Below are 27,934 nucleotides of genomic sequence, written 5' to 3'. Positions count from 1 at the left end.
ATATAGTCTTCTGGGTAGCACTAGATAAAAGATATATTCCCATGCTAATGTTTTATTGCTACAAAATGGAACAGAAGCAAATCAAGATTCAGGGTCTTCTTTGCCTGAACAGTTTTTAGTTCTCACAGAAATGGATAGAAAAAGTTGGTTTCTATTGCTCCACATATCACCAAAGGCATTTTTCCATAATGGATCTGGCTCCAGTGTAAGCAAGCTTCTCTAGCGTAATACTGATTTGCATGGTCAATGCTGTATTAAGCTAGGAAATAAGGAAACTGTAATCCAAAGCATCTGTAGGCCACTCAGTTGGGGAAGGCTAAGGAAAGCAAGAGATTGAAATTGCATAACATTTAAGCGTATTCTGACCATTAAAGCAGCATATTTCATTTTTGGCTAGGAACTGAAAAAGAGACCGGGAACTGATTTTTCTATTATAAAACGTGTTTGTCATTTTAAAAATTTTAAATCCTTATAAAACAATCTACACAGTTGTGTTCCTTTCTTTGAAAAATCCAAGCTCAGATTTGAAACCTCTACAAAAGTAATCTTCTGGCCACATGGATCAGTGTTTAGTCACACTGCTTCCTTTTAAAGGCTAAATCTTCCTGTCTCCGCTGAATCACAACAGTGTGATGTAGACAGCTGGGCCTGAATGTTATTTTTTTAAAATATGCTGTATAACATTGATAAAATGCAAAATCATCCCCCTAAGGTTAGCATATAAATAGAAAACAATATTGTTAAGCACAGATTACATAGCTTTTGTACTTTGGATCCCAATATAATTAAGGAAGGTGACAAGGGCCTCTTGATTCTCTTTTGTAAGGCTAATTTGCTATATATTAACTTTAATAAAATGAAGATCATGGTTTTTGTAAGAAGGTCAAAAAGTTAAGCTAGACCATGGGGATAAGATCAAGCATCTTTAAGTAGCCAGGGACCTACCTACCTATCTACCATCCATCCATCTATGTATCTATCTATGTATCTATCTATGTATCTATCTATGTATCTATCTATGTATCTATCTATCTATCTATCTATCTATCTATCTATCTATCTATCTATCTATCTATCTATCCATCCATCTAGTCTGTCTGTCGTTTGTCTGTCTATCTAATCTAATCTAATCTAATCTAACCTACCTACCTACCTACCTACCTACCTATCTAGTTGTATGCTGCCAACTCAAAACAACTGAATATCAGAGCTGGAAGGGACATCGGAGGTTTTCTAATCTAACTCTCAGCTCAAGCAAGTGCCCCTATATCAGTAATGGCCAGTAATGGTTCCTTGGGTGCTGAAAGCATGCAGGGACATGTTATTGCACATGCTCAAGTGCCACACCCATCATTCAATACTACCCTGACCCTATGCATGTGCCCATGACCCCCCCACTGCCCCATTTCCCAACTTTGGGTGGGCCCTATAGGTCCATTTTTTCCTTCCAGAGGCTTCCCTAGAGCCTGGGGAGGGCAAAAATGCCTTGTCCCACCCCCACATGAGCTGAAAATCAGCTGGCCAGTGGACACATGCCTGCTGGAGCTGAGCTTAGGCAATGGCTCACGTGCTGGAAAATATGGCTACGCGTGCCACCTGTGGCACACATGCCCTAGGTTCACCATGACTGCCCTATATCATTTCAGACAAATGGTTCTTCTTAAAAATACAGTGGTACCTCTACTTACGAACTTAATTTGTTCCGTGACCAGGTTCTTAAATAGAAAAGTTTGTAACAAGAAGCAATTTTCCCCATAGGAATCAATGTAAAAACAAATAATGCGTGGGATTGGGGAAACCACAGCAAGAGTGGAGGCCCTGTTTCCTCCCAGGAGATTCCTAGAGAAGCCCCACGGAGGCTTCTCCCCACCTTTTCTGGCCTTGTTTCCTCCCAGGAGACTCCTCGAGAGGCCCCATGGAGGCTTCTCCCTGCCTTTTCCAGTTACAGTTTTGGAGGCTTGGGTTTGTAAGTGGAAAATGGTTTTTGAGAAGAGACCGAAAATCTTGAGCATCTGGTGCTTATCTGGAAAAGTTCATAAGTAGAGGCGTTCTTAGGTAGAGGTAACACCGTACCAGCAATAGCAATTGGCAATTGCATTTTTTAAATATAAATAGAGAAATCAAATATGTCCCTACTGTAATTAAAGTATAAGTGATCAAAGTGCTGATATGAACATTAGCAAACTGGTGAAAATAAAGTTACACCAATGAAACACAAGAAGTGCAGTCTTCATGCAAGCATTCAGTATCAAGCACATACAAAAGGGCTGAAGTTTATGATACATTGCAACTTTTGACATTATCCTCTCTCTCCACAACATCCCTCCCACTGTCTCATTTTTAGGATCATACATGCCATCTTTTCTTGGTCAAAAGCAAATCTCAGCTATCCAGTTAATACACCTAAAGAGCACTTTACCTAACTGCTTGCAGAACTCAGTTGAATCTGTTCCATATATCTTCTTTCAACTTGAAGAATTTCCTCTAATTTCTCTGCCTGAAAAACAACATAAATTCAGTTTTTCAGACAGACTAGAATAAATCAGATCTTTGTAAGTAACAGCGTCCGTCTCATAAACAAGCTAAAATGTTTAGAAAAAGTAGCCAAGTAGCTAGGGCAGAGCTGGGGAACCTGATGAGAATAGTAACTCGGCAAACACCTGGAAAGCTTTTTTGACTCTCTACTAGGATGTTTCAATTTGATCAGATTCCATGAGAGACCGCAGGCAAAACAAAACTGTTTTCTGTTATTGCAGCTTGCCTTCTTGATCAGGAATTCCAAGATTTGGATTTTCATCAACAGGTTTCACAACCTTAAAAAGTTTAAAAACTCTGCTCCAGAGAAACTGCATGAAGTCATTTGCATTCCAGCTCAGATTACTAACCTCTGACACACAAGAAATGATATTTCCTTCAAAGTTTATGTTTATGTTTATTTAGATTTGTATGCCGCCCCTCTCCGCAGACTCGGGGCGGCTCACAACAAAGTGGAAAAAAAACAGTTTACAACAAATCTAAATTCTACTAAAAACATTTAAAAGACCCCATTTTCTAAACACACATACATACACACACATACCATTCATAAATTGTATATGCCCGGGGGAGATGTCTCAGTTCCCCCATGCCTGACGACACAGGTGGGTCTTAAGGAGCTTACGAAAGGCAAGGAGAGTAGGGGCAGTTCTAATCTCTGGGGGGAGTTGGTTCCAGAGGGCCGGGGCCGCCACAGAGAAGGCTCTTCCCCTGGGGCCCGCCAACCGACATTGTTTAGTTGACGGGACCCGGAGAAGGCCCACTCTGTGGGACCTAATCGTTCGCTGGGATTCGTGCGGCAGCAGGCGGTCTCGGAGATATTCTGGTCCAGTGCCATGAGTGCCCCAGTTGTATCAATTAGTTATCCAGAAATAGAACTTAAAGCCTGATGTTTTAAAATCCCAGTAATTGATAGTAGTTGTGAACTGGCTGTGGTACATGGGCAATAACAACACATTCTGCATCTCACACGCACAGAAAAAATGAAAGTATTTCCTAGCTGTTTTCTAATATTATTTGAATTTGGTGTGAGTAAGCATGGTTACATTCTTACTTCAAGATCTAATGATCTTGACCACGGGTGTCAAACTTGTAACATCACGTTGACATCATGTAACGTTTCACAATGTTTTTCCCCTTCATGGACTTGGGATGGGTGTGGTCTGCACATGACACATCCCTCCCACAGCCACCAGTTTGACACTCCTGAATTCTTGACTGAAGTAATTTCTTTCTTAATAGTCCTGAAAATAGTCTTAATATTTTTAGTATGACAACTCTTCTGACATTAATAATTATTTTCTTTCTATAAATTGTAACATTGTCCTCTTTTTCAAATAGCTCACTCTAAAGAAATTTGATCTAACTTTCCACACATTAGCAAAGGCGCAATGCAATATGTATATTATCTTTGAGAAAATCTGAAGAATAATGGAGAGGCAGAGAGGAAGATTTCCAAATCTTCAAAAGGGAGAAAAAGATTCCAACGAAATAGAGTCTAATCATTTTGACATCAATAAGTCAGAAGACTCTAGAGAAGACTGTAAAGAGATTGATCTGTAAATACAGTACAGTACTTGGAATATAAGGTGACAAAAACATCAGCATGAAGTTGTGAATAATAAATTGTGCTGCACCAAATTTATCTCATTAATTGATTGGGTAACTTCCCTGTAGAATATGTCCATGCTGTAGATATACTTTAATTTCAACCGAGTATTTCATAATATATTCTATGACATTCTGATTACTAAACATTGATTGGATTACATGACAATTAAAACATAATTGACTTGAAAATTAATGGTTCTTCATCAAACTCAAATGAGTTATCCAGTCCAAGATTGTTTTAAGTCTTGTACACCAGGGATGATTGATTTGGATGACATGGTAGAGGAAAAGCTGGTTAGATTTATTCATCACAAAAATATTTGGATGATAACATCGAAAACCAGAAATAAAGCTGAAATTATTCTTGATGGTTAGAGCTGCATGCCTGTTTGTTTTAATTTGTCATTGAGAAGTGAGAATAAAATTATGACAGACAAATGCAAGGTACTTCATGTAAGAAACAGAAATCAATTGCACAAGTACATGATGATATATATCGGATTTGACAGTAGTACATTAAAAGTTCTTAGAATTGTAGTTCAATTGCAAACTACAAATGAGTCAGCAGTATAATGTGGTTGCGAAAAAGGAAAATGCATTTTCAGAATACAATAGAAATACTGTACACAGTTTCCAAATTATGGGAAGCAATAATTCCTCTTGAGCTGTCATCTCCCCAGTAATATTAATATTTCTAGCTTGACTATTATAGTTTAAGAAGTCATACAAACAGATCTGTTCATCATTGCTCCTGAGTGCAGAACATAAAACAATGAATTCATGTTATTGAAAGACAGATTGCAATGGGATGTTTAGGAAATATTTCTTAAACAGAAGAGCTATGCAACTGTTATCCTGAAAAGTGGTGGACTTCTCTTCACAATCTAAAAAAGGCTAGCTAGCCATTTGTCAGGAATTTGGATTTGGATTTAAATTTCTGTACAGCAGAGGCTGAACTTCATCTAACTGACTCCTTCCAACAAATGATGCAATTCATAAAGTGGAAAATAAACAGCTTTAAACAATTACACAGAATTACATATAATTCAGTTCTTCATTCTTCATTTATTCAATTCATTTGAATTGAATTCATTCATTCAATTCATTTCTTTCAAAATGACAATTATTGATTAGGACCCAGAAAAAGAAGGACATCAAAGAAGAAAATTCCCATTATGTCTATTCAGAAATAATTTCTTTTTCCTATGAGACTTAGGTAAATATGTATAGGATTGCAGTCTTAAGCTGGGAGCAAAAGTTGTTTATAAGAATATTGAGGAAAAAATTCCATTTAGTACATTAATAAGATCAAAATCATATATAATTTGTTTTATTGGCGATGAATAGAATTCTGGTAATTCTGTCAAATGCAGGATAAACTATAGCAATAAACCCTGAAAACTGTTCTCAAATAATTAATAAATAATTACAAACAAAACAAATCTATATACAGAAGTTAAAAAATCAAGGTAGGTGATACATTTTCTAGTTAACTCTTTTCTAGTTAACTGTTCCTACTATAAAACAGAATTCTCCAATTGGAGAAAAATATAATTAACAGAAGATTACAGATTATATATATATAATTATATATGACGGTCTTGGTATATTCAGGTTTCTTCCCGTGTAGGATTTGGAAATTTCTGGCCAGAAATTAGCCAGAAATTTCCAAATCCTACACGGGAAGAAACCTGAATATACCAAGACCGTCATACCTGTACCCGTGAAAATCTACGAAAACAAATAATTATATATATATATATATAATCTGTAATCTTCTGTTAATTATCAATCTCAATCCTGTTATCCTGTTAAATGTTTTTAGCTGGAATTTTAAAATTAAGGGAGACTAGGATGGTCCCATTTCGGCCTTGTTCTGGCCTCATCAGCTAGCTACACCCTTTCCTTACTGGGATTAGATCTGGTGAACTCTGCCTTGTAAAGCAGAGAACTAGCAGTTTGAGCTATCAGATCAGGTCCCTTCCAGCTCTGTACCAGGGAGGGGCTATATGTTTTTTATGTCGGATCACCCTGGTATACACACACACACACACACCAAAATTCAGATAACAAGGTTTCTTACATAAGCTACTGTAATAATAATAAGAGGATAACAGGATTGAGAATGTTTTAGGATGGTTTTCCATTTAGCAACTTTCAATAGCTACCTATTAGGAGTCCTTAATAATAGAGAATAAGGAAGATAGTTTGTTCTTATGCTTCCTGCCAAAAAAAGACTGAAGTATTTTCTAATTAAAACCAAGAATCAGTGCCCTTAAGATCCATAAAATATATATTGCACCTAAAAGCTGACTCTCTTCTGTTCTCTTCTGCATCTAATTTGGTCTTAGGAAATTTTATCTTCTTTGTACAGTGTAAAAGGTCTAAAAACCAATTCTGTAATTGCTTGCAGCCTAGTTTAAAATACCTACCATTGGCAACAAAATCAAGAATCTATTTTTATAAGTAATTTCTGGTTTCTATCATAAAATATAATTTATCGCAATGTAGAAAATTTTACAAAAATGTATTAAACAAACTTCTGGGAATTTTCAAATAATTCAATAATGTAAATAAGGTTTAGTAGCAACAAAGCAAAAGCCACGAGGTCAAAGAAACTGCCTAAAGAGCTCAGAGACAGATCTGGGGAAGGCTACAATTTTTTTTGCTGCGCTGAAGGTTCCTAAGAGCATAGTGTCCTCCATAATTCTCAAATGGAAGAAGTTTTGTACAACCAGGACTCTTTCACCAATCTGGGCTTTATAGCAGAATGCCTAGATGGAAGCCTCTCCTCAGTACAAAACACATGAAAGCCCACTTAAAGTTTGCCAAAAAGCACCTGAAGAACACTCAGTCTGTGAGGAACAAACTCTAAGGGGGCTTTCACATGAAAGAGAGCATCAGCGAAACAATGGTTCCAACCCTCAACCCAGAAAGATACCAAGGTTGGCCATATTGAAAGCAGTTGAGAAATCCAGGATGGCCAGAATGGTTGCCCACCTCTATCCCAAACACTTCAAAGGACATCCACTAGCATGACCAATGCCATTTCAGTGCTGTCCCCCCACCATGAACCCAGAGTGAAAAGTGTCCAAATGTATGTCTATCTAAGAACGCCTCTACTTATGAACTTTTCTAGATAAGAACCGGGTGTTCAAGATTTTTCTCTTCTCAAGAACCATTTTCTACTTAAAAATCCAAGTCTCCGAAACTGTAACCAGAAAAGGTGGGGAGAAGCCTCCATGGGGCCTCTCTAGGAATCTCCTGGGAGGAAACAGGGCTGGAAAAGGTGGGGAGTAGCCTCCATGGAGCCTCTCTAGGAATCTCCTGGGAGGAAACAGGGCCTCCACCCTCCCTGTGGTTTCCCCAATCGCCTGTATTATTTGCTTTTACATTGATTCCTATGGGAAAAATTGTTTCTTCTTACAAACTTTTCTACTTAGGAATCTGGTCACGGAATGAATTAAGTTCATAAATAGAGGTACCACTGTAATCTGCTTCATCCAGGGCCTTAAAAAGAGAAATTTAGACACTGGATGAAAATTATCTCACACCGTTGGATCCATATTCTCCTGTCAGATATTTTGGAAATTTCTAAATGACTGCTCTTGCTTTAAATTTAGTTCCCTGCAGTAACCTTGTTCAATATGATACCCTCCAGATGTACTGGGACCGCAACTCCCATGCTGGCTGGCAATTCTGAGATTTGCAATCCCTGCAGTATCTAAAACACGACAGACAAGAAGCGGATTTGTTGCTTCGTTCCATCTGCTTTGGGGAGGCTCGGAGGAACTGTGTTTAATTCCAGGAAGCTCCCCGGCTTTGAAATGGTCTCTCTCTGGAGGTGCATTTAGTTCCTACTCTACCAATATTTAGAAAAATAGTAAAGACGGTCTCTTTTGACTAAGCTTTTAATTGTTGGTTGATTTTTAATTTTACTGAAATGTAATGATCGTTTTGCATGTCGCATCTTAGTTTGGAGTGTTGCAGGCTTCTTTGGCTGCTTTTGTAAATAAAAATGTGGGTGTTGAAACCCATTAAAATCCAGATGAAATGGAAAACGGATTACCGCTGAGTGATTTTAACTGAAGAAATAGGGAGACATAACAGGGAGCTCTTACCTGCAGCTTCTAAGCTCAAGGTTAAGCCTGTATCCAATCTGTTGCGTGGCTTCTTGCTGATAAACAAGTAGCAGAGGACACACACAGTGATGAGAAAAGCCAGCAAGACCATTGCTGCAACCGACAAGCCAATAAGTGCTCCAATACTAGAAAAGAAAGAGCAATAAGCTGATGGATTTAAGGACATTGTCAAATCCTTTGAAAGACATTGTTGCTGCATGTATTTCATGGAGAAAGACAGATTTTTAAGTACTATGGGGACATATAGATTTCCCTTGATTGTTCTCATAGAAGCTGAATTATGTTATAACAATTCACCAAAAGCCTTCTCTGACTGGATTAGACTTGTAGGACAAACTTTGTCTAAGGTGCTGCTTTTATTGTATTTTCTTGAATTATTGCATTTGATATTGCTCTTGGCTAAACAAGTATAAATCAAGACACATTCCTTTGAAACTCATTGAATTAAGTCCAGGTAAAATCAATTTAAGTGAAGTCATTCTTAAATCTTTGTCTTCTGTCAAACGGATAATTGGATAAAGGAAGGAAATGTCTGTACCTTCTTGAAGCATCTCAAATAGGCAAAGGACTCCCTTTTGCACAGACATTCTTAAACTTTTCAAAGAATCAATAGTAAAATAAAGCAATCAATCAGAGATAGAAAGCAGCATTGTGATGACAGTTGACAGTTTATTTACTATACCAAAAGAAATAGGCAAGAGAAATAATATTAACAGAGTTGAAAGGGACCTTGGAGGTCTTCTAGTCCAACCCCCTGGTTAGGCAGGAAACCCTACACTACTTCAGAAAAAATGGCTACCCAACATCTTAAAAACTTCCATTGTTGCAGCATTCACAACTTCTGGAGGCAAGCTGTTCCATTAATTAATTGTTCTGTCAGGAAATTTCTCCTTAGTTCTAAGTTGCTTTTCTCCTTGTTTAGTTTCCACCCTTTGCTTCTTCTTCTACCCTCAGGTGCTTTGGAGAGTAGCTTGACTACCTCTTCTTTGTGGCAACCCCTGAGATATAAGAACACTGCTATCATGTCTCCCGTAATTCTTCTTTTCATTAAACTAAACATACCCAGTTCCTGCAACTGATCTCCATGTTTTAGTCTCCAGTCCCCTAATTGTTCTGCCTGACTGGCTCAGGCAATGCGTAATAGTCCAAGGAAAAGAAATCAAACACACACGTGCTCTGCTAATCAGAAAACTTGTATTAAATAAACAAAAAGGGTTATTCAAAACAGTTCTTAGTGTCCGAAAACAATGATAGTGCAAGGCTTACTTCAGCCGCATACAAAAACACAGGAAAAAACAAACAAAGACAACCTGGAATGAGCAAAGACATTTCAGGAGTCCTTTTGAATCTTTGGAGCAAACAGCAAGTCCCAGAGTTTTCACCTCCCACTTGTCTGAAAAAGCTGGGTTGAAAACTCCAACGGCACGGAACAGAAACTTTAGAGCAGGAACCACAAAATAACACAGATAAACAGCCAGTTTGCCTTGGGCCTCTGTTCCCTTTTATCCCTTTAGCCCTCATTAAGGGAACCACACCCAGCCCTCAGTATAAGAACCACACCCAGCCCAGGTGCTACTATGATGACTTGTAATACTCCTTCAGTTGATCCCTTCTCTGCATAGCTCTTCTGCTACGCAGATCAATATATTGATCTGCAGAAGAATCCAGAGACGAAAGACTGTCTGAGGGACTATATGCCAAATCCCCTGGGCTGTCTGCTGAATCCTGCATACCAGTGCCTGGATGTCTACCACGTCTTCCTGGCTGTCTGCCACATCTTCCTGGCTGTCAGCCAGGCTTTCGCATTCAGTTTGTGCCGCGTCTCTCCCATTTGTGGGAGCAACGGCTGGCCCAGGCCCAAACACAACACTAATAATCTTTGTTGCTCTTCTCTGCACTCTTTCTAGAGTCTCAACATCCTTTCTACATCATAAAAGAAGAAGAATACAACACATCCACTTTTATTTTATTGCTCTCAAGAGTAACCCACGCTTGGCACAAAAACATACAGACATAGCGCAAAAAAACCCTATAGAAATTATAAAAAACAGGGAGCATTAGTTTTATATCATGTTTCTTTTTTGTATAGAATAGATCCCTGACTTCTTAAAAGGACAGATAAATCATGTAACACATGAGATTACCTCTCAAGTCTACTTTTTATCTGACCAAGTTACATATCATTCCACTGGGTAGTTTCCATTCACCAAAATTAAAAACCACAGAGCCTAAGAGCATAATATTAATAACTTTACAAGGTTCACAACAGGCAAGTTGAATTGAACACTTAAATTCTCCACATTATGAATAAAAACCCAAATCTATTGCGGTGATCTTTCATTTTTCAAAAAAGTTTTTTTTTATTGTTGAAGAACACTTGAAAATAGTATGAGGAATGCCAGCTGCTATCTACAAAGTTTGCTCCAATGTCTCAGCATACTCTATATATTTTTATTCCATCTCTGACATTTTCTGTATACAAGGAATAAAAGTAATGGCATTTTATTGCAGAAATCCAAACGATCCTGCCCGCTATTTTACATAGACGTTAAATCATAATGGGGAAAATAGAGAACCTAATTGCCTGTCTATCTGTCTGACTATCATCTATCTTCATAAACATTTTACTATTCAATATATATTTAAACAATCTAATGTCTAAATAAAGGATTACAGTATTGGCATTTTTTCCATTGATCACCATCTTCAAATCACAGATTGGGAATTACTGCTCTAAACTACCAATGGATCAAACAATGGAAAAGTAAGGCCAGATGTTATACTCCCTACATTACAGGACAATATGCTGGTGAATGAAATTACTTGGTAGGTCAGTAATGGCAGGTAGAAAGGCTGCAACTTCTTAGACTAGGGAAATCAGCTGATCCACTAAAAAGAAAAGCTCTCTAGGCTTGAGCTGTCCCATTGAGCAATTTACTAAAGACTTCTTGTACTCTTTCAGGCAAAGGCTGAACTTCTGCTTGATCAGGATAGTCCACCAGCCCCTAATCCTTTAAATATTTGCCTTGGAATCCGTTTCCTGAGATCCGTTTGCCCAATTTCTTCTTGACTTTTGGGTAACATTGTTTAGCACCAGACCAGGGGTAGGCAAAGTTGGCTCTTTGATTTTTATTTTTTTTTTAAGTATTTTTATTGATTTTGTAAATATAGTTACATAAAAAAAACCAAACATAAAACAGTGCACAGTGCATGTGCCCATCACCTGACCGACAAAAGAACCCCCATCACCACCACCACCCATTGCGGGGGGTTCGAAAATTTACTAGTTTATATATATATATTTCCTTGGCTCTAATTTGCATTTGTTATTACTGAAAGAGTGATTGGAGTTTATTTTTCACATTTGCATCACAGATTCTACTCAACATATAACCTTTCACCTTATTCCATCGTGCCATCAGCTTCTCCAGTTTGTTTTCATCAAAGTTGTTTAATCTTATTTCCATGATTTCAAAATGTATGTGATCAGTTGGCTCTTTGACTTGTGGACTTCAACTCCCAGGATTCCTGAGACAATCAGGCTAGCTCAGGAATTCTGGGAGTTGAAGTTCACAGGTCATATAGAAGAGCCAACTTTGCCAACCCCTGCACTAAGACTAAAGCATCTGCCAAGTGACCATTCAAGATTGCACACAGTTTTTATGCTGATCATAAACCCCAAGGATTAAAACTCACAGGGATACTGTTGGGTTGCTCGTGAAGTTGTTACAAAACGGATTCAAAGAAATAAATTCTAAAGTCAGGTATCATGGAATCCTTGGTTAGAATTCTGCATAAACGGTGCCTTTCCTTGTTAAATATGATAGCTGTTCCAGTTTTCCTTCTCCTCATGAGATTTTCAGCATGCCAGATTCAAAACATACACAAATGTGACACAGTCGATTTAACCCTGATGTTTCAGTCTCCATCCTCTCACTGAATTTATGGCAAAGAAAGGTCCAGGGTGACCTACATTCATACATATTTGTAGTCACGCTTTGCAAACTTGCCTGCAATTAGTACGCAAATACCTTTTTACTACCTTTCAGGCTTCTTCCAGCTATCCCATCAATGTAATGGAATTATTCTAATTCATTCTGTAGATCTTCTAACATTGTTGTCAATGACCAGGAAATTGAGGGGGAGAGGGAGAAAGGAATGGAACAATCAGGAGCATTCTGATTTACAGCTCAATTGCCTCGTTGGGAAACCACTGAGATCTTTTTCCTGGAATGTTTTTCTCCATACCCCCTGCTAGATTCAGCCCATTTTCAAACTCAGTCATGTTCCATTCTGGTTTTATCCTGCTCATAAGCAGCATCGTTTTACCAAATTTCTTTCCAATCTCATCCTAGGGAGAAAAGAAAGAGCTCCTAGGTGCAGTTACTAGAATCTTCGTAGGGGTGTCATAACCAACAAATTGTTGTTGCCTTTCTTACGATACAATTCCTGCTTGAGGGTAACACGCCCTCGGTTCTTCAATTCCCAAATCATTTTCACACCTGCTGGTTGAGAAATAAAAAAAAAGGAACAAAAATCCCTGCCTCATCTTGCTAACAATGCAGTGGGGAAAAAATGCCCTCATATATGTCATACAAAAAGGGAAAGAAAGCAGAGGGAAAGTAAACAGCAACATCAGCTGAAGAAAAGGGATTTTTTAAATAAAAAATAAATCTTGCCCATTTAACTTTCTTTCTTCACCTGAATGACTAAGAGGAAGATACAAGCCCCCTTAATCTGCATTCTTTGTAGGAGCTGCAAGGGTGGTTAAAAGTTTAGGAAGCCAAGCCAAAGTAAGGCAAGACATTTTTACCTCAAGTGTGTTTACTCCATTTTAATTTATTATAATCATTTCTATTCAGCTCCTCCCATAACTCTAGATCATGTTCCAAATAAGCTGAAAATTTCAAGAAAATATTATAATTCAAGCAGTTGCCAATATGATAACACTGAAAGTTCTACATCAGTCCCACTCCTGAGCAAAAACGACTGGATTTTTCTTAAATTCTTAAATTATGACTTAATTTAAAGGGCTATCCATAAATCCTTAAATCATTAGAAAATTATATCAGTGCCATAATACCTGCTAATGATATGATGCTATGAAATGATGCTGATCTTATTTACTGTGAAAAAGGCATATTAAGACAGAGATAGACAGACATAGGCCTTGGAGGTCTTATAGTCCAACTCTCTGCTCAGGCAATAATAATAATAATAATAATAATAATAATAATAATAATAATAATAATAATAATAATAATAATTTATTAGATTTGTATGCCGCCCTTCTCCGAAGACTTACATTACACAATTTCAGACAAATGGTTGTCCAATCTCCTTTTAAAAACTTCCAGTGTTGGAGCATTCACAACTTCTGGAGCAAATTGTCCCATTGGTTAATTGTTCTAACTGTCAGGAAATTTCTCCTTAGTTCTAGGTTGCTTTTCTTCTCATTTGATTGTCAATCCATTGCTTCTTGTCCTGCCCTCAGATGCCTTGGAGAATAGCTTGACTCCCCTTTTCTCTGTGGCAACTCCTGAAGTATTAGAATACTGCTCTCATGTCACCCCTTCTTTTCATTAAACTAGACGTGTCCAATTCCAGTAACCATTGATTATGTTTTAGCCTCCACTCCTCTAATCACCTTTGTTGCTCTTCTCTTCATATTTCTAAAGTCTCAACAACTTTTTTTACATCGTGGCAAACAAAACTGGGGGCAGTATTCTGTATCCGGTTTGGTTACTTGCCAGCAGGAAAGCATCCATTTGATCATTCTTACTGTTGTGGTTGGCTCTAGCCCAGCTCCTGCCCCAAGGAATGTGGAGGTGGATGCAGGGGAAACATCAACATGTCATAGGCCTGTTTTATTGCCGACAGAATCAGGTAATGCAGTTTCTTCGGACGAAGAAGGTGGGGGTGACTTGGAAGAGGGGGGCTTGGCACACAGCCCAGGAAGCCAATCTCCATTATCTTTGGTCAATTCAGATGAGGAAGTGTTAGACCCATGCATAGAAGAGACCAATTGAAGAAATATTACAGGAGATAAGAGAGGCCACCTATGTTTGGGTGGGGCTCCAGCAATTAGAGCTGCTGATATAAATAGCAGCGTGCTGGCTTGGCCGTTGTGAAAGATTATCTGATCGTTGTTTCTTCAGGACCGTGCCTTGCTGTTTCCGGACTTTGTTTGTTGATTTTTCACGACTTTGAAACCAAAGCAGAGCAAAGTGTGTGTGTCTCACTCCGTGGAAGAAGGAGGGCTGTGACGTTTCTTCACAGCTGCTAGCTAAGTACTTAAGGACTGATTAAGGGGTTTGTACAGCTTACAAGGTTGTTTTGGGACGAGTGCTCTTTGCAATACAAAAAGGGTGCCTTGTTTCTTTTGAATTTTGTGATAAAGAACATTGTTTTTGAACTTTCAAGTGTGTGTGTGTCTGAAATTTTTACCCTTGAATTTTCAGGAGACTCATACCATAAAGCCCGGCAGAACACTTACTATATTAATTCATACTCTTTTAAAGAAATTTTCCCATTTCACTCCTCCTTGCTTCACTTGAATGTCTAAGAGGAAGATACAAATCACACGGCACGCATGCCCACCAGCCAGCTAGTTTTCCGGTTACTGGCATGCATGCATGCATGCACAACAATCAGCTGGCCAGGTGATCTTCCGGTCTCTGGCACTGCCACATGTTGATCGTTGTGCGTACCTGTGCAACAGTAACCAGACTGGTGTGCTTACGTGCACCAAAAACCTGGAAATGGAATGGACGATGTTGCACATGCCAGGCGACATGGCTCCGGGTGCCACTTTGGGCACTTCTGCCATATGTTCACCATCACGGGCATAAAGTATTAATTCTTTTTTAGCAAGGGTACAGATTCTCCAATGTTAAATTAAATATATTAGATTAGAATTATGAGTTGTAAAAATACAAATTATGTATTTCCTACACAGGCTTTTTTTCTTTTTCTTTAGTCATTTGGAAGAATTGTTTGAAAAAACATAATAAAAAGAAAGGCACTTTTTAATTGTCTTTAGATAAAAACATTAACATTTCATAAACTGATCTATAGAAATTGTGAGCAATTGATTTACAGCAAAGATTAGACTATTTATTTCCCCTCTATTTTTGCCTTTGATGCCATCATTTTAATATACATGCATACTCATAAAGACATCTACGTTAATAGTTCACCATCAGAAAATTGTCCAATGAAAAGTAGAGACTCTTCCTCTCTTTAAGTGAAATGATCACATTTTCCCAGAGAAGAGGCTAGAGCAGAACAGTGTCTGGTTCTTTTATGGTGTAACTGAAACATTAAATTGAAACTTCTGATCAATCATGTTGTTTTGCTATTGCTGGAGAGACGGAGTAACGACACGGACACCAGAGCTGGATTTAAAATTGGGTCATTTTTATTAACATAAATTTGCATAATTTATTCAAATACTTTGCATAAATTAGCATAAACAACTATGACCCGGAACTGGACCTGCAGGGTCAAACAAATACTTCCGGGGCGGAAATGACGTTATTCCAGTAAACATTCCTGGGCAACTCATGGGCGTATCTCGATGCAAGGTCCAGGTGAGGGCCAGGCCGTCCCCTGTGACCTTTTCTGCCATGCTGTGCATGAGGGGGGTCCCACCGGCTAACCCGAATCGGGGAATTAAAGGTGCAGGACCCAAAGACAGGTTCCCCCCAGCTGCTCAGGCAGAAACTCCCTCCATGAGCTTGCAGAGAACCTGTCAATCATCCCCAAAGATGCCCAAGGGAGAACGCGCGGTTGCTAAACCACCCAATTTTCCGCCCCTAACCTGCCTACCCAAATGACCAAAGGTAAGCCAATTAACCTAATTAATGCAAGCACCCCCTAACCGCACAGCCATCACCCCAGTGTGGAATGGGCGAAAAAACAGCTCAGCTAAGAGGCAGAACTGCAAAAAATTCCCATTCGGCCCCCTAAGGGCGACCCCTAAGCACACTGCAAAATAGTGGAGGGCGGGCGGGTGTCTGCTCAGGAGCTTGGTCCGGGCGAAAAGGAAGAGCCCCAGGCCTGCTCGCCCTTATATAGGGCAAGCAGGCCCCGCCCGAACCAATCAGGGCCTGGCCAATCAGGCCCCGGTCTCCCGAGCGAAGTCTCGCATCGCGAGACTTCGCCCGGGATCCAAAATGGCGGCCGCCATGAGGGACCGTGTCTCCCGGTCCCTCCAGCAAAGCCTGCCTGCCGGGTAAGTCCGGCGCTGCCCTTGCTGGAGAGACGGAGTAACGACACGGACACCAGAGCTGGATTTAAAATTGGGTCATTTTTATTAACATAAATTTGCATAATTTATTCAAATACTTTGCATAAATTAGCATAAACAACTATGACCCGGAACTGGACCTGCAGGGTCAAACAAATACTTCCGGGGCGGAAATGACGTTATTCCAGTAAACATTCCTGGGCAACTCATGGGCGTATCTCGATGCAAGGTCCAGGTGAGGGCCAGGCCGTCCCCTGTGACCTTTTCTGCCATGCTGTGCATGAGGGGGGTCCCACCGGCTAACCCGAATCGGGGAATTAAAGGTGCAGGACCCAAAGACAGGTTCCCCCCAGCTGCTCAGGCAGAAACTCCCTCCATGAGCTTGCAGAGAACCTGTCAATCATCCCCAAAGATGCCCAAGGGAGAACGCGCGGTTGCTAAACCACCCAATTTTCCGCCCCTAACCTGCCACAGGAGCGGGGGTCAGATCTCTATCTTGGCCCCCCGACTCCCCCCTCTATCTGCGCCAGCTCACGCAGAGACCGCTGCAGGTCCTGAAAGAAGATGGCGTTCCCCTGCTCAGACAGGTGAACGCCATCATCCCGGTAGAGCCATGGCTGGTCTATTGATATAAGGGGATGAGGTACTACCACTCCACCCACTTCTCTAACCGTTTTACCCATAGCCCTATTCACCCGTCGCCTAGCCCGGTGAATGGCCCTAAGGGGAGAGGCGTCCCTCCAAACAAGCCTAGGTAATAGTTCTGACCACACCACTTGCGTGGTGGGCCAGACCTCACGAAGCCTTCACAGGTCTTCGCGTGCCTGGATGATCAGCGCCAGGCCTCCCAGTATGCACAGGTCATTGCCACCTAAGTGCAATACCAGCCACCTGGGTGCGGCCACAGGACACTGCCCACCCAAACCCACTTGGGAACGACTCCAGGAGCCGCCCCCCATATTGCCGGGCGCAGCCACCAAATGCTGACCGCCCAGCCACACCGGTAGGAGACCCTCCCACCGCATACCTCTCCGGCCCATCCAAGCAACCCTGACCCACCGCCCCAGGGACGGCTGGGTCCCGACAGCGCCCCTGGCCGCCAGGCGGCTGGCCCAGCAAATCATGCTGTGGCCACACAGCAGCGCCGTCGGTGTCACGTCAGCCTGGGGACCTGCAAGAGGAAACACACGCAGAGAGGTCACCTAGCCTAAGCCCTGCCTAGGATCCTCAGCGGGCCTAACACAACCCAAATATGCCGCTGACCGCCAGCGGCCGATCACCCGAATCCAGTGGGCCGGGAAACCAGAAAGTGCCGTGCTAGTGGCGGCGCCGATACGGAACGAACGCGTTCCATAACCGGCGGGATCCGTGCCCACCTGGGCCATAGCCCTGGGTACTAATGCACAAAAGTATAAACGGGTCAGAAGGGGTACCGTCCCAATGCCTAGACGGGTACCCCAGACCTGCTCCCCGCAGAAAACACCAAAGCTGTAGGGCGGCCACCGTACACACTGATTGGTCGGCGGCCGCACTAAGGTAGATGGTAACCCCTCTGCGTAGCTGATCTGACTTAGACCGCCTTACCACAAGGGACCCCCCCTTTGTCTAACGGCCAGATCAGCGTGCTGGAAGGCACGGAGCGAATTGCCAGCCTGAGATGAGGCCAGGCCTCGCTGACCCCAAGGGCCCCAAGCATGACACCAGCCGCTGCACCAAAAAAGACGGGCCTCTTACAATGAGGAACACAGACTGCCAAAAACCACGTTGATTAAAGACAGCTGCTCCACCGTCAGAGCCTGACGAGTGTCACCAGGGGCCCCCGCTCGCTCCCCATACAGCCCTCCAGCACACTGCCGGATGCAAAGTCACCCGAAACAAGCAGCAAACCCCCCGCCTTGGACAGAAAGGCGAGGCCGGCTAACCAGGACCGGATCGTCCTAACTGACAGCCAAGCTGCCCAAGCTGGACGCAGAACCCGGCCAGGCGCTATACAGGGACGGGCCAGCTAAGCTGGTAACCCCTGCCCTGCCTGAAATCCCCCAAACTCCTTACCCGCACGCTGGTATGCCCCAAGGGTGCCGGGCGTTACAGACAAGGGGATTGCCCGGGATGCCGCGACTCTCCACCACTCTGGATCCCTCCCAGACTCCAGAGGTGGCTGGGGAACGCTTCTGGCAACTCTCGGGCCCACGGGGCCAGGGTCCGAAACCTGGACAACTGACCACGGGACAAGGCATCAGCGACCCCGTTATCCAACCCAGGGACATGCCTAGCCAAAAACAATGCGTTTAGGGACAAGGACCTTTGCACAAAATGGCGGACAAGCCGCATGACCCTGTCGCTCTTCGAGGACAGGGCATTCACCACATGGACAACCGCTAGGTTGTCACACCAGAAGTGCACGGTCTTGTCCCTAAACTGCTCCCCCCAAAGCTCTAAGGCCACTATTAAGGGGAAGAGCTCCAAGAACGTTAGGTCCTTAACCAACGAAGAGGCACTCCATTCCGGAGGCCATGCCGACCAGCACCACTGGTCACCTAACACTACCCCGAAACCACAAGTCCCCGCGGCGTCAGAGCAGAGCTGCAACCCAGCTTCCAACAGAAGCTCGTGCCTCCAGAAAGACAACCCGTTAAATCTATCCACAAAATCCCGCCACACGCCGAGGTCAGCCCTGACCCCAGCGCAAAGGCGGGTACGATGATGGGGCAAACGGAGCCCCTTCATCGCATCATACAACCTCCTGGAAAAACCCCTTCCAGGAACAACTACCCGACAGGCAAAATTAAGAATGCCTGCCAATTCCTGGAGCTGCCGTAGGGTCACCTTCCGGCAGCCCAGGACCTCATCAAGCTTCCGCTTAATCTTAACCAACTTCTCTAGGGGCAATCTAGAAGATTGCTCCTCCGAGTCCAATTCAATACCCAGGAAGGTAATCCTGGTAGCGGGGCCTTCGGTCTTCTCAGAGGCTAAAGGCACCCCTAATTGAGCACAAAGGGCTTCGAAGTCCCGCATCAAAGCAAAACATTGCTCCGAATGCGCAGGCCCCGCCAACAGGAAATCATCAAGGTAGTGAACGACCGTACCCAGACCACTTTGCCTCCTGAGCGCCCACTCCAAGAAGGTGCTAAAACTCTCGAAAAGAGAGCACGAGACAGAGCACCCCATGGGCAAAGCTCTGTCCACGTAATAGCCCCCCTCGAAATGGAAGCCCAACAGCTCAAAGTCGTCTGGGTGTATGGGGAGGAGCCGGAATGCCGACTTAATGTCGCATTTACCCATAAGGGCTCCCACCCCACACTTCCTAACCATGGTCACGGCTGCATCAAAGGACGCATACCGGACCGAACACAACTCGTCAGGAATGAAATCATTCAATGACTCCCCTTTTGGAAAAGACAAATGGTGAATCAACCTAAATTCACCACTCGCCTTTTTGGGGACCACACCTAAGGGAGACACCCGAAGATTCGGGAAGGGCGGCTCCGAGAAGGGCCCAAGGACCCTGCCCTCGGCAACCTCCTTCCCAATCTTCTCCCTAACAATGTCTTCATGACCAACAACCGACCTAAGGTTGTCAGACATGAAGGCCTTCCTAACACCCTGATAAGGGATCCGAAATCCCTCTGAAAAACCTAGCAAGAGAGCGGCCGCTCTCGAGCGAGGGTGGTAGTCGCCCAACCAACCCTCAAGCACCACTAAATTAATTGGGCTGGGCCCCTTTTCCCCCAGCAGGTGGGGGAGGCTTTGGGGGACCCGAGCCTTTCTTTTCAATCCCCTTCTTGGGGCGGGGGCACACGGCTGCGGAATGGTTTCCCCCACAACTTCCGCAGGCGTGACGAAACCGGCAAATGGGGCGAAAACACGCCCCCTTCGCCGCAAATTCGTGACACACGAGAGTGGCCCCTTTGCCGACTATCCCCGCCACGGCCCTGGCCGGCGCGGGTGTAGCCGGCTCTTCCTCCATAAAGTGACCGCTATCGGTCCTATCACAGCCCTCCTTCCCCGACATATGGGTGGCCTGGAACCACAGGTCCGGAACCACCATATCCCAGGGCAAGTAGGGGTCATGGGCAATACGCATACGGAAGCCCTTGTCGTAATGCCTCCATATGGTGCCCCCATATTCGAAATGGGCCCTCGCTATGAGGTCGATGTACTTCAGCAAGGCAGCGGCCCTCCCCGGCTGCCTCTGAATGACCACCGACGCGAAGGTCAGAAAGGCATACAGCCACGAGCTAAAGCATTTCGTGACCTTAGTCTTTTTCACCTTCTCCCCAGGGACCACCTCCTTGTCCTGTTTAGGGACCTCCCTGTTCAAGATGGAGAACAAATCAACGTACTCCCCCCGCCAGATTGCCTCCTTAACTGACGGGTGCAGATGGTACCCTAACGGCGTAGCGGGCAACCCACAAGGGATGGCCCCAGGCTTGATGCTGGCGAACGGGTCCCACACCGTGGTGGCCCCCGAGCCCAGCACCCCAAGCCCCGGTGGATACATGAATGGGACCGGTGGCATAATGGCCGGTGGGGGAGGAATCCAACCCCCCACCCCCGCCCCAGGTGGGACAGGTACCCCCAGCGCCCCCACTGGCGGAGCTGGCGGAGACCAGACCTGACTACAGGTGCCTGCTGCCGCCCCCGTAAAGCTATTGCCACCCCCCAAAGCTGGCGGGATGAACCCGGGACCCTGTATGGGCAGGAGCGGAGATGTGCCTGTATGTGGTGCAACCTCACCTGCCCCGTAAGGGGTAGAAGACATCCACGGTGGGCCCATCCTGGTTGGGCCCTGGAACGATGGCCATTGCCCAGGCTGGGCCATCTGTCCAGCGTGGCCCGTCTGACCGATGCCGCCCGCCTGTCCGGCGCACGCCATCTGTCCTTCGTGGGCCACTTGCCCTGCTGGGGCCGACTCCTCTTCGGGGTCTGCGCCCCATGCTGCGGTGGCAGCCGAGGAAAGCCCCTCCGGGCCTGCCCCCGACCGCCACCTCTCCAACTCATCGAGCCGCTCCAGTACCCTGGCCCAGGAGAGAGAAGGGGACACCGCGGGTTGAGGGACTGTGGGTGTAAACCCAACCACCCCCCCCACCGGGATCCCCCCCGGGGGCCCCTCTGCCACCGCCCGAGCCCGGGCAGACGGCCTGGCAGCCCTCCTAGGCCGCACCACAGGTTGGGCCGGGAGGGCCTTAGCTGGCCGCTTCTTAGGGGCCATTACAGAAGAATAAATCTATTTTTTACAAAAGGGATAGAGCAGAGACAAAGCCACCAACGAACCCTGCCCTGCGTTGGCAAAGGCCTGCCTGAAGCCGCAGGCCTCCGCAGAAAAACCCCCTCAGGAGGCTAATCCCACCTCCTCTCGGGCAACAAGGCCCGACACCAGGCCTTTATCTCAGGCCACAAGCCACCCCGGGAACACCGCAAGCCCGCGGGGCCTCCTAAAGGCAGCACCCCCCACCACCCCCAAAGGGCAATGAGGCTCCAAACCGGAGCGGAGTCCAGCCGATGCTGGCTCCGCTAGTGACAAGACAAGGCTCTTCGCAAGACCGCAGGCCACAAAATGGCGCCTCGCACGAGGTCGCCACCCAAAATGGCCGCCGGAGCAGACGAACGAACGTCTGCTCAGGAGCTTGGTCCGGGCGAAAAGGAAGAGCCCCAGGCCTGCTCGCCCTTATATAGGGCAAGCAGGCCCCGCCCGGACCAATCAGGGCCTGGCCAATCAGGCCCCGATCTCCCGAGCGAAGTCTCGCATCGCGAGACTTCGCCCGGGATCCAAAATGGCGGCCGCCATGAGGGACCGTGTCTCCCGGTCCCTCCAGCAAAGCCTGCCTGCCGGGTAAGTCCGGCGCTGCCCATTTGCTGTGTTGCCCTTCTTGACTTTAATCAAGCCATTTGCACGGCTACAAGATGACTGTGTTGGTTAGTTCAAACCAGTCACAAACAATATGCACAACTGCCAGCATACTCCCACACTGACAGTATGTTTAATAGCATCACCTTGTACTCATATCAATTTTATGAACTGGAATAACTTACATAAACTAAGCAAATTTAATTTATAGAGAAGATCCATAAGCCGCCTAGAGTCCATTTTGGAGTTGGGCGACTCAGAAATCTAACTAACTAACTAACCAACCAAATAAATAAATAAATAAAACAAGTTGATTGACTTTTTAATATTTTTTGATGAAATATAACTAACAAACCCCTACAAGAGTGTCTTAAGAAATTTGCTGTATTGTATATCTTCATAACTATCAAGTTTGCAGGAAAGTACTATCCGTCTTGATTGGAAAACCCCAAAAGAAAATGTGTAGTCTTGTATTCTATGATAGGAGATAGGGTGCTTCGGTTGTTCTGATTTTCATTCTGGTCACTTATCAAATGACACCAGACTTACTCACAGATTGCGCTAAATCAGATCTCTTGTTTTTTTTGAATACTGGAACAAGTCCTGAAATTAGGCAGTTTTCCCATATACTATAATTAGCACAGTCTTCTAAATAACTATTCATGGCATTGCCTAGAGTAATTATGAATCACCTTTAGCTATTCAAGCACAGAAGAACCAAAAAGTATACTATTTTCAACAGAAGAGAGAGTGTATAGTTCAGGAATGAACTGTTGGAATCCTGTGTACTCTCTGAGCTTGCTCGTTTGTTTATAAACATTTCATTACCATAGCAGGTAACATTATCAATGTTAGCATTGATATTACCTGGTCGGGCAGTGAAATGTCTGCAAGCAAATGACTAAGCTCAGAGAGCACCAAGCACTCCACTACAATATTGCTCCAAATGGAATGGAACATCAGAATGATCTCTTCTATGGTCTGCGATTATTACTGATTTTCTTAGCTGTCTCGGTAACGTTCAGGTTTCATTGGCTTTTTAAAGCTTACATTCAAACTCTAGGGGGAAAGGATAATGATTCTAACATTAAATTATCTCCTACGTTACATTATGTTATGCTTTTGCAAATACCTCTCAGTAATAATAATAATAATAATAATAATAATAATAATAATAATATTCATTCATTCATTCATTCAATTTTTATGCCGCCCTTCTCCTTAGACTCATGGCGGCTTACAACATGTTAACAATAGCACTTTTTAACAGAGCCAGCATATTGCCCCCACAATCCAGGTCTTCATTTTACCCATCTTGGAAGGATGGAAGGCTGAATCAATCTTGAGCCGGTGATGAAATTTGAACCGCTGACCTGCCGATCTACAGTCAGCTTTCATGGCCTGCAGTACAGTACTCTATCTGCTGCGCCACCCAATACAACTGTGAGGGCAATAACAACAATAATAACAATAACAACAACAACAGATTTGGAAGGGACCTTGGAGGTCTCTTAGTCCAACCCCCTTTTTAGTCAGGAAACCCTACACTACTTCAGACAGATGGTTATCCAACATCTGCTTAAAAACTTCCATTGTTGGGGCATTCACAACTTCTGGAGGCAAGCTGTTCCACTGATCAATCGTTCTGACTGTCAGGAAATTTCTCCTTAATTCTAAGTTACTTCTCTCCTTTATCTGCTTTTTGTTCTACCCTCAGGTGCTTTGGATAATAGGTTGACTCCTTCTTTGTGGCAACCTCTGAGATACTGGAAGACTGCTATCATGTCTCCCCTGGTCCTTCTTTTCATTACACCAGCCATGCCCAGTTCCTTCACCATATTCTTTCTGAGAACTGTTTGCATCCTGAGAGCATAAAAATAAAATTTACCTATTTCAAGTAACTTCCAAATAAACCATGGCAATCAGATCGGAAAACCTAATCCCTCTCCAGGCATCATAATGTGTTAGATTATGATTGTTTTCCCCCTTGCAATTAGAATTCCCATTAGTAAGTGGGGATGATGGGAAACCAACCCATCTAGAAAGGCAAGCCAAGCCAAGTTGAGCTCAGGAATAGGGAAGACTGGATTACAGGTTCCATATTGCAATAGTCACACATCCCCTTCATTTATTGCTTTATGCAGTCATATTAGATCTGTCACCCTCTGTTCCTTCAGCAACACCCACGTTTGCACTGGTGGTAGAGCACACCCTGTGGGGTCAACTCTAGACAGCAAGATAATCTCTCCCTCCTGAGCATGTGCAGAGTCAGAACAATATCATCTTTATTCCCCAATGATTCAGGATACTGGTGTTAAAGCAGCAGCAACCACCACTGCCCCCACCTCCTCCTGTCGACTGATATACCTGTATAAGAGCCTTGGTGGCGCAGTAGTTAGAGTGCAGTACTGCAAGCTACTGCTGATACAGAAGAATCATTGAGTCTGTCATCTGCACCTCTATAACTGTCTGGTTTGGTTCTGCAACCCAACAAGACTGACACAGACTTCAGAGGATAATCAGAACTGCAGAAAAAACAATTACTGCCAACCTGCCTTTCATTGAGGACCTGTATACTGCACGAGTTAAAAAGAGGGCTGCGAAAATATTTACTGACCCCTCACATCCTGGACATAAAACTGTTTCAACTCCTACCCTCAAAATGTTGTTACAGAGCACTGCACACCAAGACAACTAGACACAAGAACAATTTTTTCCACAAATGTCATCACTCAGCTAAACAAATAATTTCCTCAACACTGTGAAACTATTTACTAAGTATGCACTACTATTACTACTAGTTTGTTCTCATCATTCCTATTAACCATCTCCTCCCACTTATGACTGTACCTGGTTGCTTGTATCCTTAAGATTTTTATTAATATTTTTTTAAAATTTATTTTATTTCAATTGGACTTGTATGCCGTCCCTCTCTGAGGACTCGGGGTGGCTCACAGCATATAATAAAACAGTAGAAAAAAACAATCCAATTAACAACATAAACAATTGTTAAAAAATTATAATTTTAAAACTTCAATTAACAATTCATACAACATTCATACTAGGAAACATGCATTGGCTGGGGGAAGCTCTAATAACCTCAGCCTGGCGGCAAAGATGAGTTTTTAAACTCTTCCGGAAGGCAGGGATGGTGGGGGCAGTGCGAATCTCCAGGGGGAGTTAATTCGAGGGCTGGGGGCCCCACAGAGAAGGCTCTTCCCCTAGGTCCCACCAGTCGACATTGTTTGGTCAACGGGACCCTAAGGAGACCAACTCTATGGGGCCTCACCGGTCGCTGGGATTTGTGCGGCAGAAGGCAGTCTTCGGAGATAGTCTGGTCTTATGCCATGTAAACATTGATCGTTTCCTGATTGACCCCCATGACAATCATTGTTGTACCTCCTGATTCTTGACAAATGTATATTTTCTTTTATGTATACAGTACTGAGAGCATAGTGCACCAAAGACAAATTCCTTGGGTGTCCAATAAAGAATTCTATTCTATTCTATTCTTTTTCTTTTCTATTTCTATTCTACAGCATTTCTATTCCAATTCTTATTCCATTCCATTCTATTCTGCTGATCACCGGCTGCCAGCAGTTTGGCAGATCGAATCTCAGTAGCCTCAAGGTTGACTCAGCCTTCCATCCTTCCAAGGTGGGTAAAATGAGGACCCAGATTGTTGGGGGCAATATGCTGATTCTCTGTAAACCGCTGTGTAAAGCACCGTGAAGCTGTATATAAGTCCAAATGCCATTGCTATACCTTCAGGGCGAGGACAAGCCCTCCCTGTTCTCACCTGAGCCACCACATGTAGTTGTGCTCGTAAGGGAAAAAGCTGTTGGGGTCGTCGCAACAATACTTGACATCCTGGAAGCCACAGCAATAGATCGCCTCGGGCTCGCCGTCTTCCCGCGGGCAGCTGAAGGAGCCCACCAGCACTTTGTCGGCGTTCACGTAGCTGCTGCAATCGGCGCTCATGGTGCGCTGCCCGCCCGGGACCTACCGAGCCTCGCGCGGAGTTCTTCGACGCTCGGGCTACACTTTTCGGAGACGAGAAACAGCTGGAAGCGAAGCCGGAGCCGAAGAAAACGCCTCGACGCCCGGCGCTCTTCAACGGCTCCGCTTTCCCAAAGAGGCTCCTTGCAGCTTCTCTTGACGCCCCGCCCTCTGGCCCAGGGCCCCGCCCCTCCGTCTCAAGCTTGCCCGCCGGCCGCCACTTCAGTCTCTCTCCCTCTCTCTTGATATATGTACAGTATATAGATATACAGTACGTGAGGTAAAAGAGAACCGGGTGACGTCGAATGGCACATTTTCTACTTACTACCTTGCTTCAAAATAAAATAATAATAATAATACATTTTCCAGGAAGATGCGGCGGTTGCTAATTCCCGCTAGAACGCCCAGGAGCAGCAGCCTAGCAACTTTACCTAGAGATGAAAAAAAATCTGAAGGAGCTTTAGTGACAAAATTCGATCTTTAGTGGCAGGGTTGTTGTTTTTTTAACCACGCGACAATCCCCTCCCCCCTTTTAAATCTTCCATAAATCATAAATAAGCTCGTTTTTCACCATATTTTATTTCAAAGGCAATCAAATCAAATCCCGTGCCTACCGTCCCTGTCCTATTGTCCATATTCACCTATACTGTACCTACTTGCTTTTGTTTATGTTGAGTCTGCGGAGAGAGGCGGCATACAAATCTAATAAATTATTATTATTATTATTATTATTATTATTATTATTATTATGTGCCTATTATCTTGTGCACGTTTTGAGAAATAAATATAAATAATATAAATATAAATATAGCAGTAGTGATAAAAATATTTTTTCGGTTTTGTTTGTTTTTTTACTTTGATTACATGGAGTGGGGATTTTTAAAAAATGGTTCCTGGGGGATCTCTTCTCAGATGTACTGTCCTCAAATGAAGAAGAGCGGGAAGATTACCCCATGCTGTCACGGCCTGGCAAAAAGATGGAAGCAAACCTATCAGCACCTGAGAAATTGATTTTGATCAAGAGCCCCTTTTACCGAGAAACACTCCTTTGTCAGATAACCATAGAAGGCAGAATGATAGAAAGGAGCATTTGGACACACTGAAAACCAGCAGAGTTCCATCTGTAAAAAAGTCCTCCAGAAGTGGAACCTCCGGAACCATCTTCTACAGCATGAATCCCAGCGACCCTCTTCGGAGAGGGGCGGCATACAAATCTAAGTAATAAATAATAATAAATAAATAATAAATTAAGTCCCACAAAGTTGGCCTTCTCCGGGTCCTGTCAACTAAACAACATTGGTTGGCAGGCCCCAGGGGGAGAGCCTTCTCTGTGGTGGCCCCGGCCCTTTGGAATCAACTCCCCCCCTGAAATTAGAACCGCCCCCACTCTCCTTGCCTTTCGTAAATTGCTAAAAACCCACCTATGTCGCCAGGCATGGGGGAATTAAGATACCCCCAAGCATATATAGTTTATGCATGGAATGATTGTGTTGCATAGTTTTAATGTTGGGGTTTTAAATATTTTTTAATATTACATTTGTTATACTG

At 43.8% G+C, this 27,934-nt stretch overlaps 2 protein-coding genes across 2 annotated transcripts in view; both read right to left on the bottom strand.

Moving 5' to 3' along the window:
* SCP2 (sterol carrier protein 2) overlaps positions 1-27,934 on the bottom strand; it is a 281,976-nt gene that overhangs the window by 183,802 nt on the left and 70,240 nt on the right. The gene's annotated exons all lie outside the window — the stretch shown is intronic.
* SHISAL2A (shisa like 2A) lies at positions 5,757-26,487 on the bottom strand. Its single transcript, XM_070748532.1, has 3 exons — positions 26,187-26,487; positions 8,268-8,413; positions 5,757-5,821 (listed from the first exon to the last, which is right to left on the bottom strand). Exons 1-3 carry the CDS (start codon positions 26,366-26,368, stop codon positions 5,757-5,759), a joined length of 393 nt encoding a protein of 130 aa, XP_070604633.1. The 5' UTR covers positions 26,369-26,487.

The sequence above is a fragment of the Erythrolamprus reginae genome, chromosome 3 (assembly GCF_031021105.1).
Source record: "Erythrolamprus reginae isolate rEryReg1 chromosome 3, rEryReg1.hap1, whole genome shotgun sequence".
Lineage (NCBI taxonomy): Eukaryota > Metazoa > Chordata > Lepidosauria > Squamata > Dipsadidae > Erythrolamprus > Erythrolamprus reginae.
Note: the sequence above shows the minus strand (reverse complement) of the source record. Positions and strands in the feature narration are given on the sequence as shown.

Coding starts and splice junctions, on each gene's coding strand:
- SHISAL2A (XM_070748532.1), bottom strand. CDS start 26,368: ATGAGCGCCGATTGCAGCAGCTACGTGAACGCCGACAAAGTGCTGGTG. Junction 8,414..26,186: donor AACTACATGTGGTGGCTCAG/GTGAGAACAGGG, acceptor TTTCTTTTCTAG/TATTGGAGCACTTATTGGCT. Junction 5,822..8,267: donor CTTGAGCTTAGAAGCTGCAG/GTAAGAGCTCCC, acceptor CTTCCCGTGTAG/GATTTGGAAATTTCTGGCTA.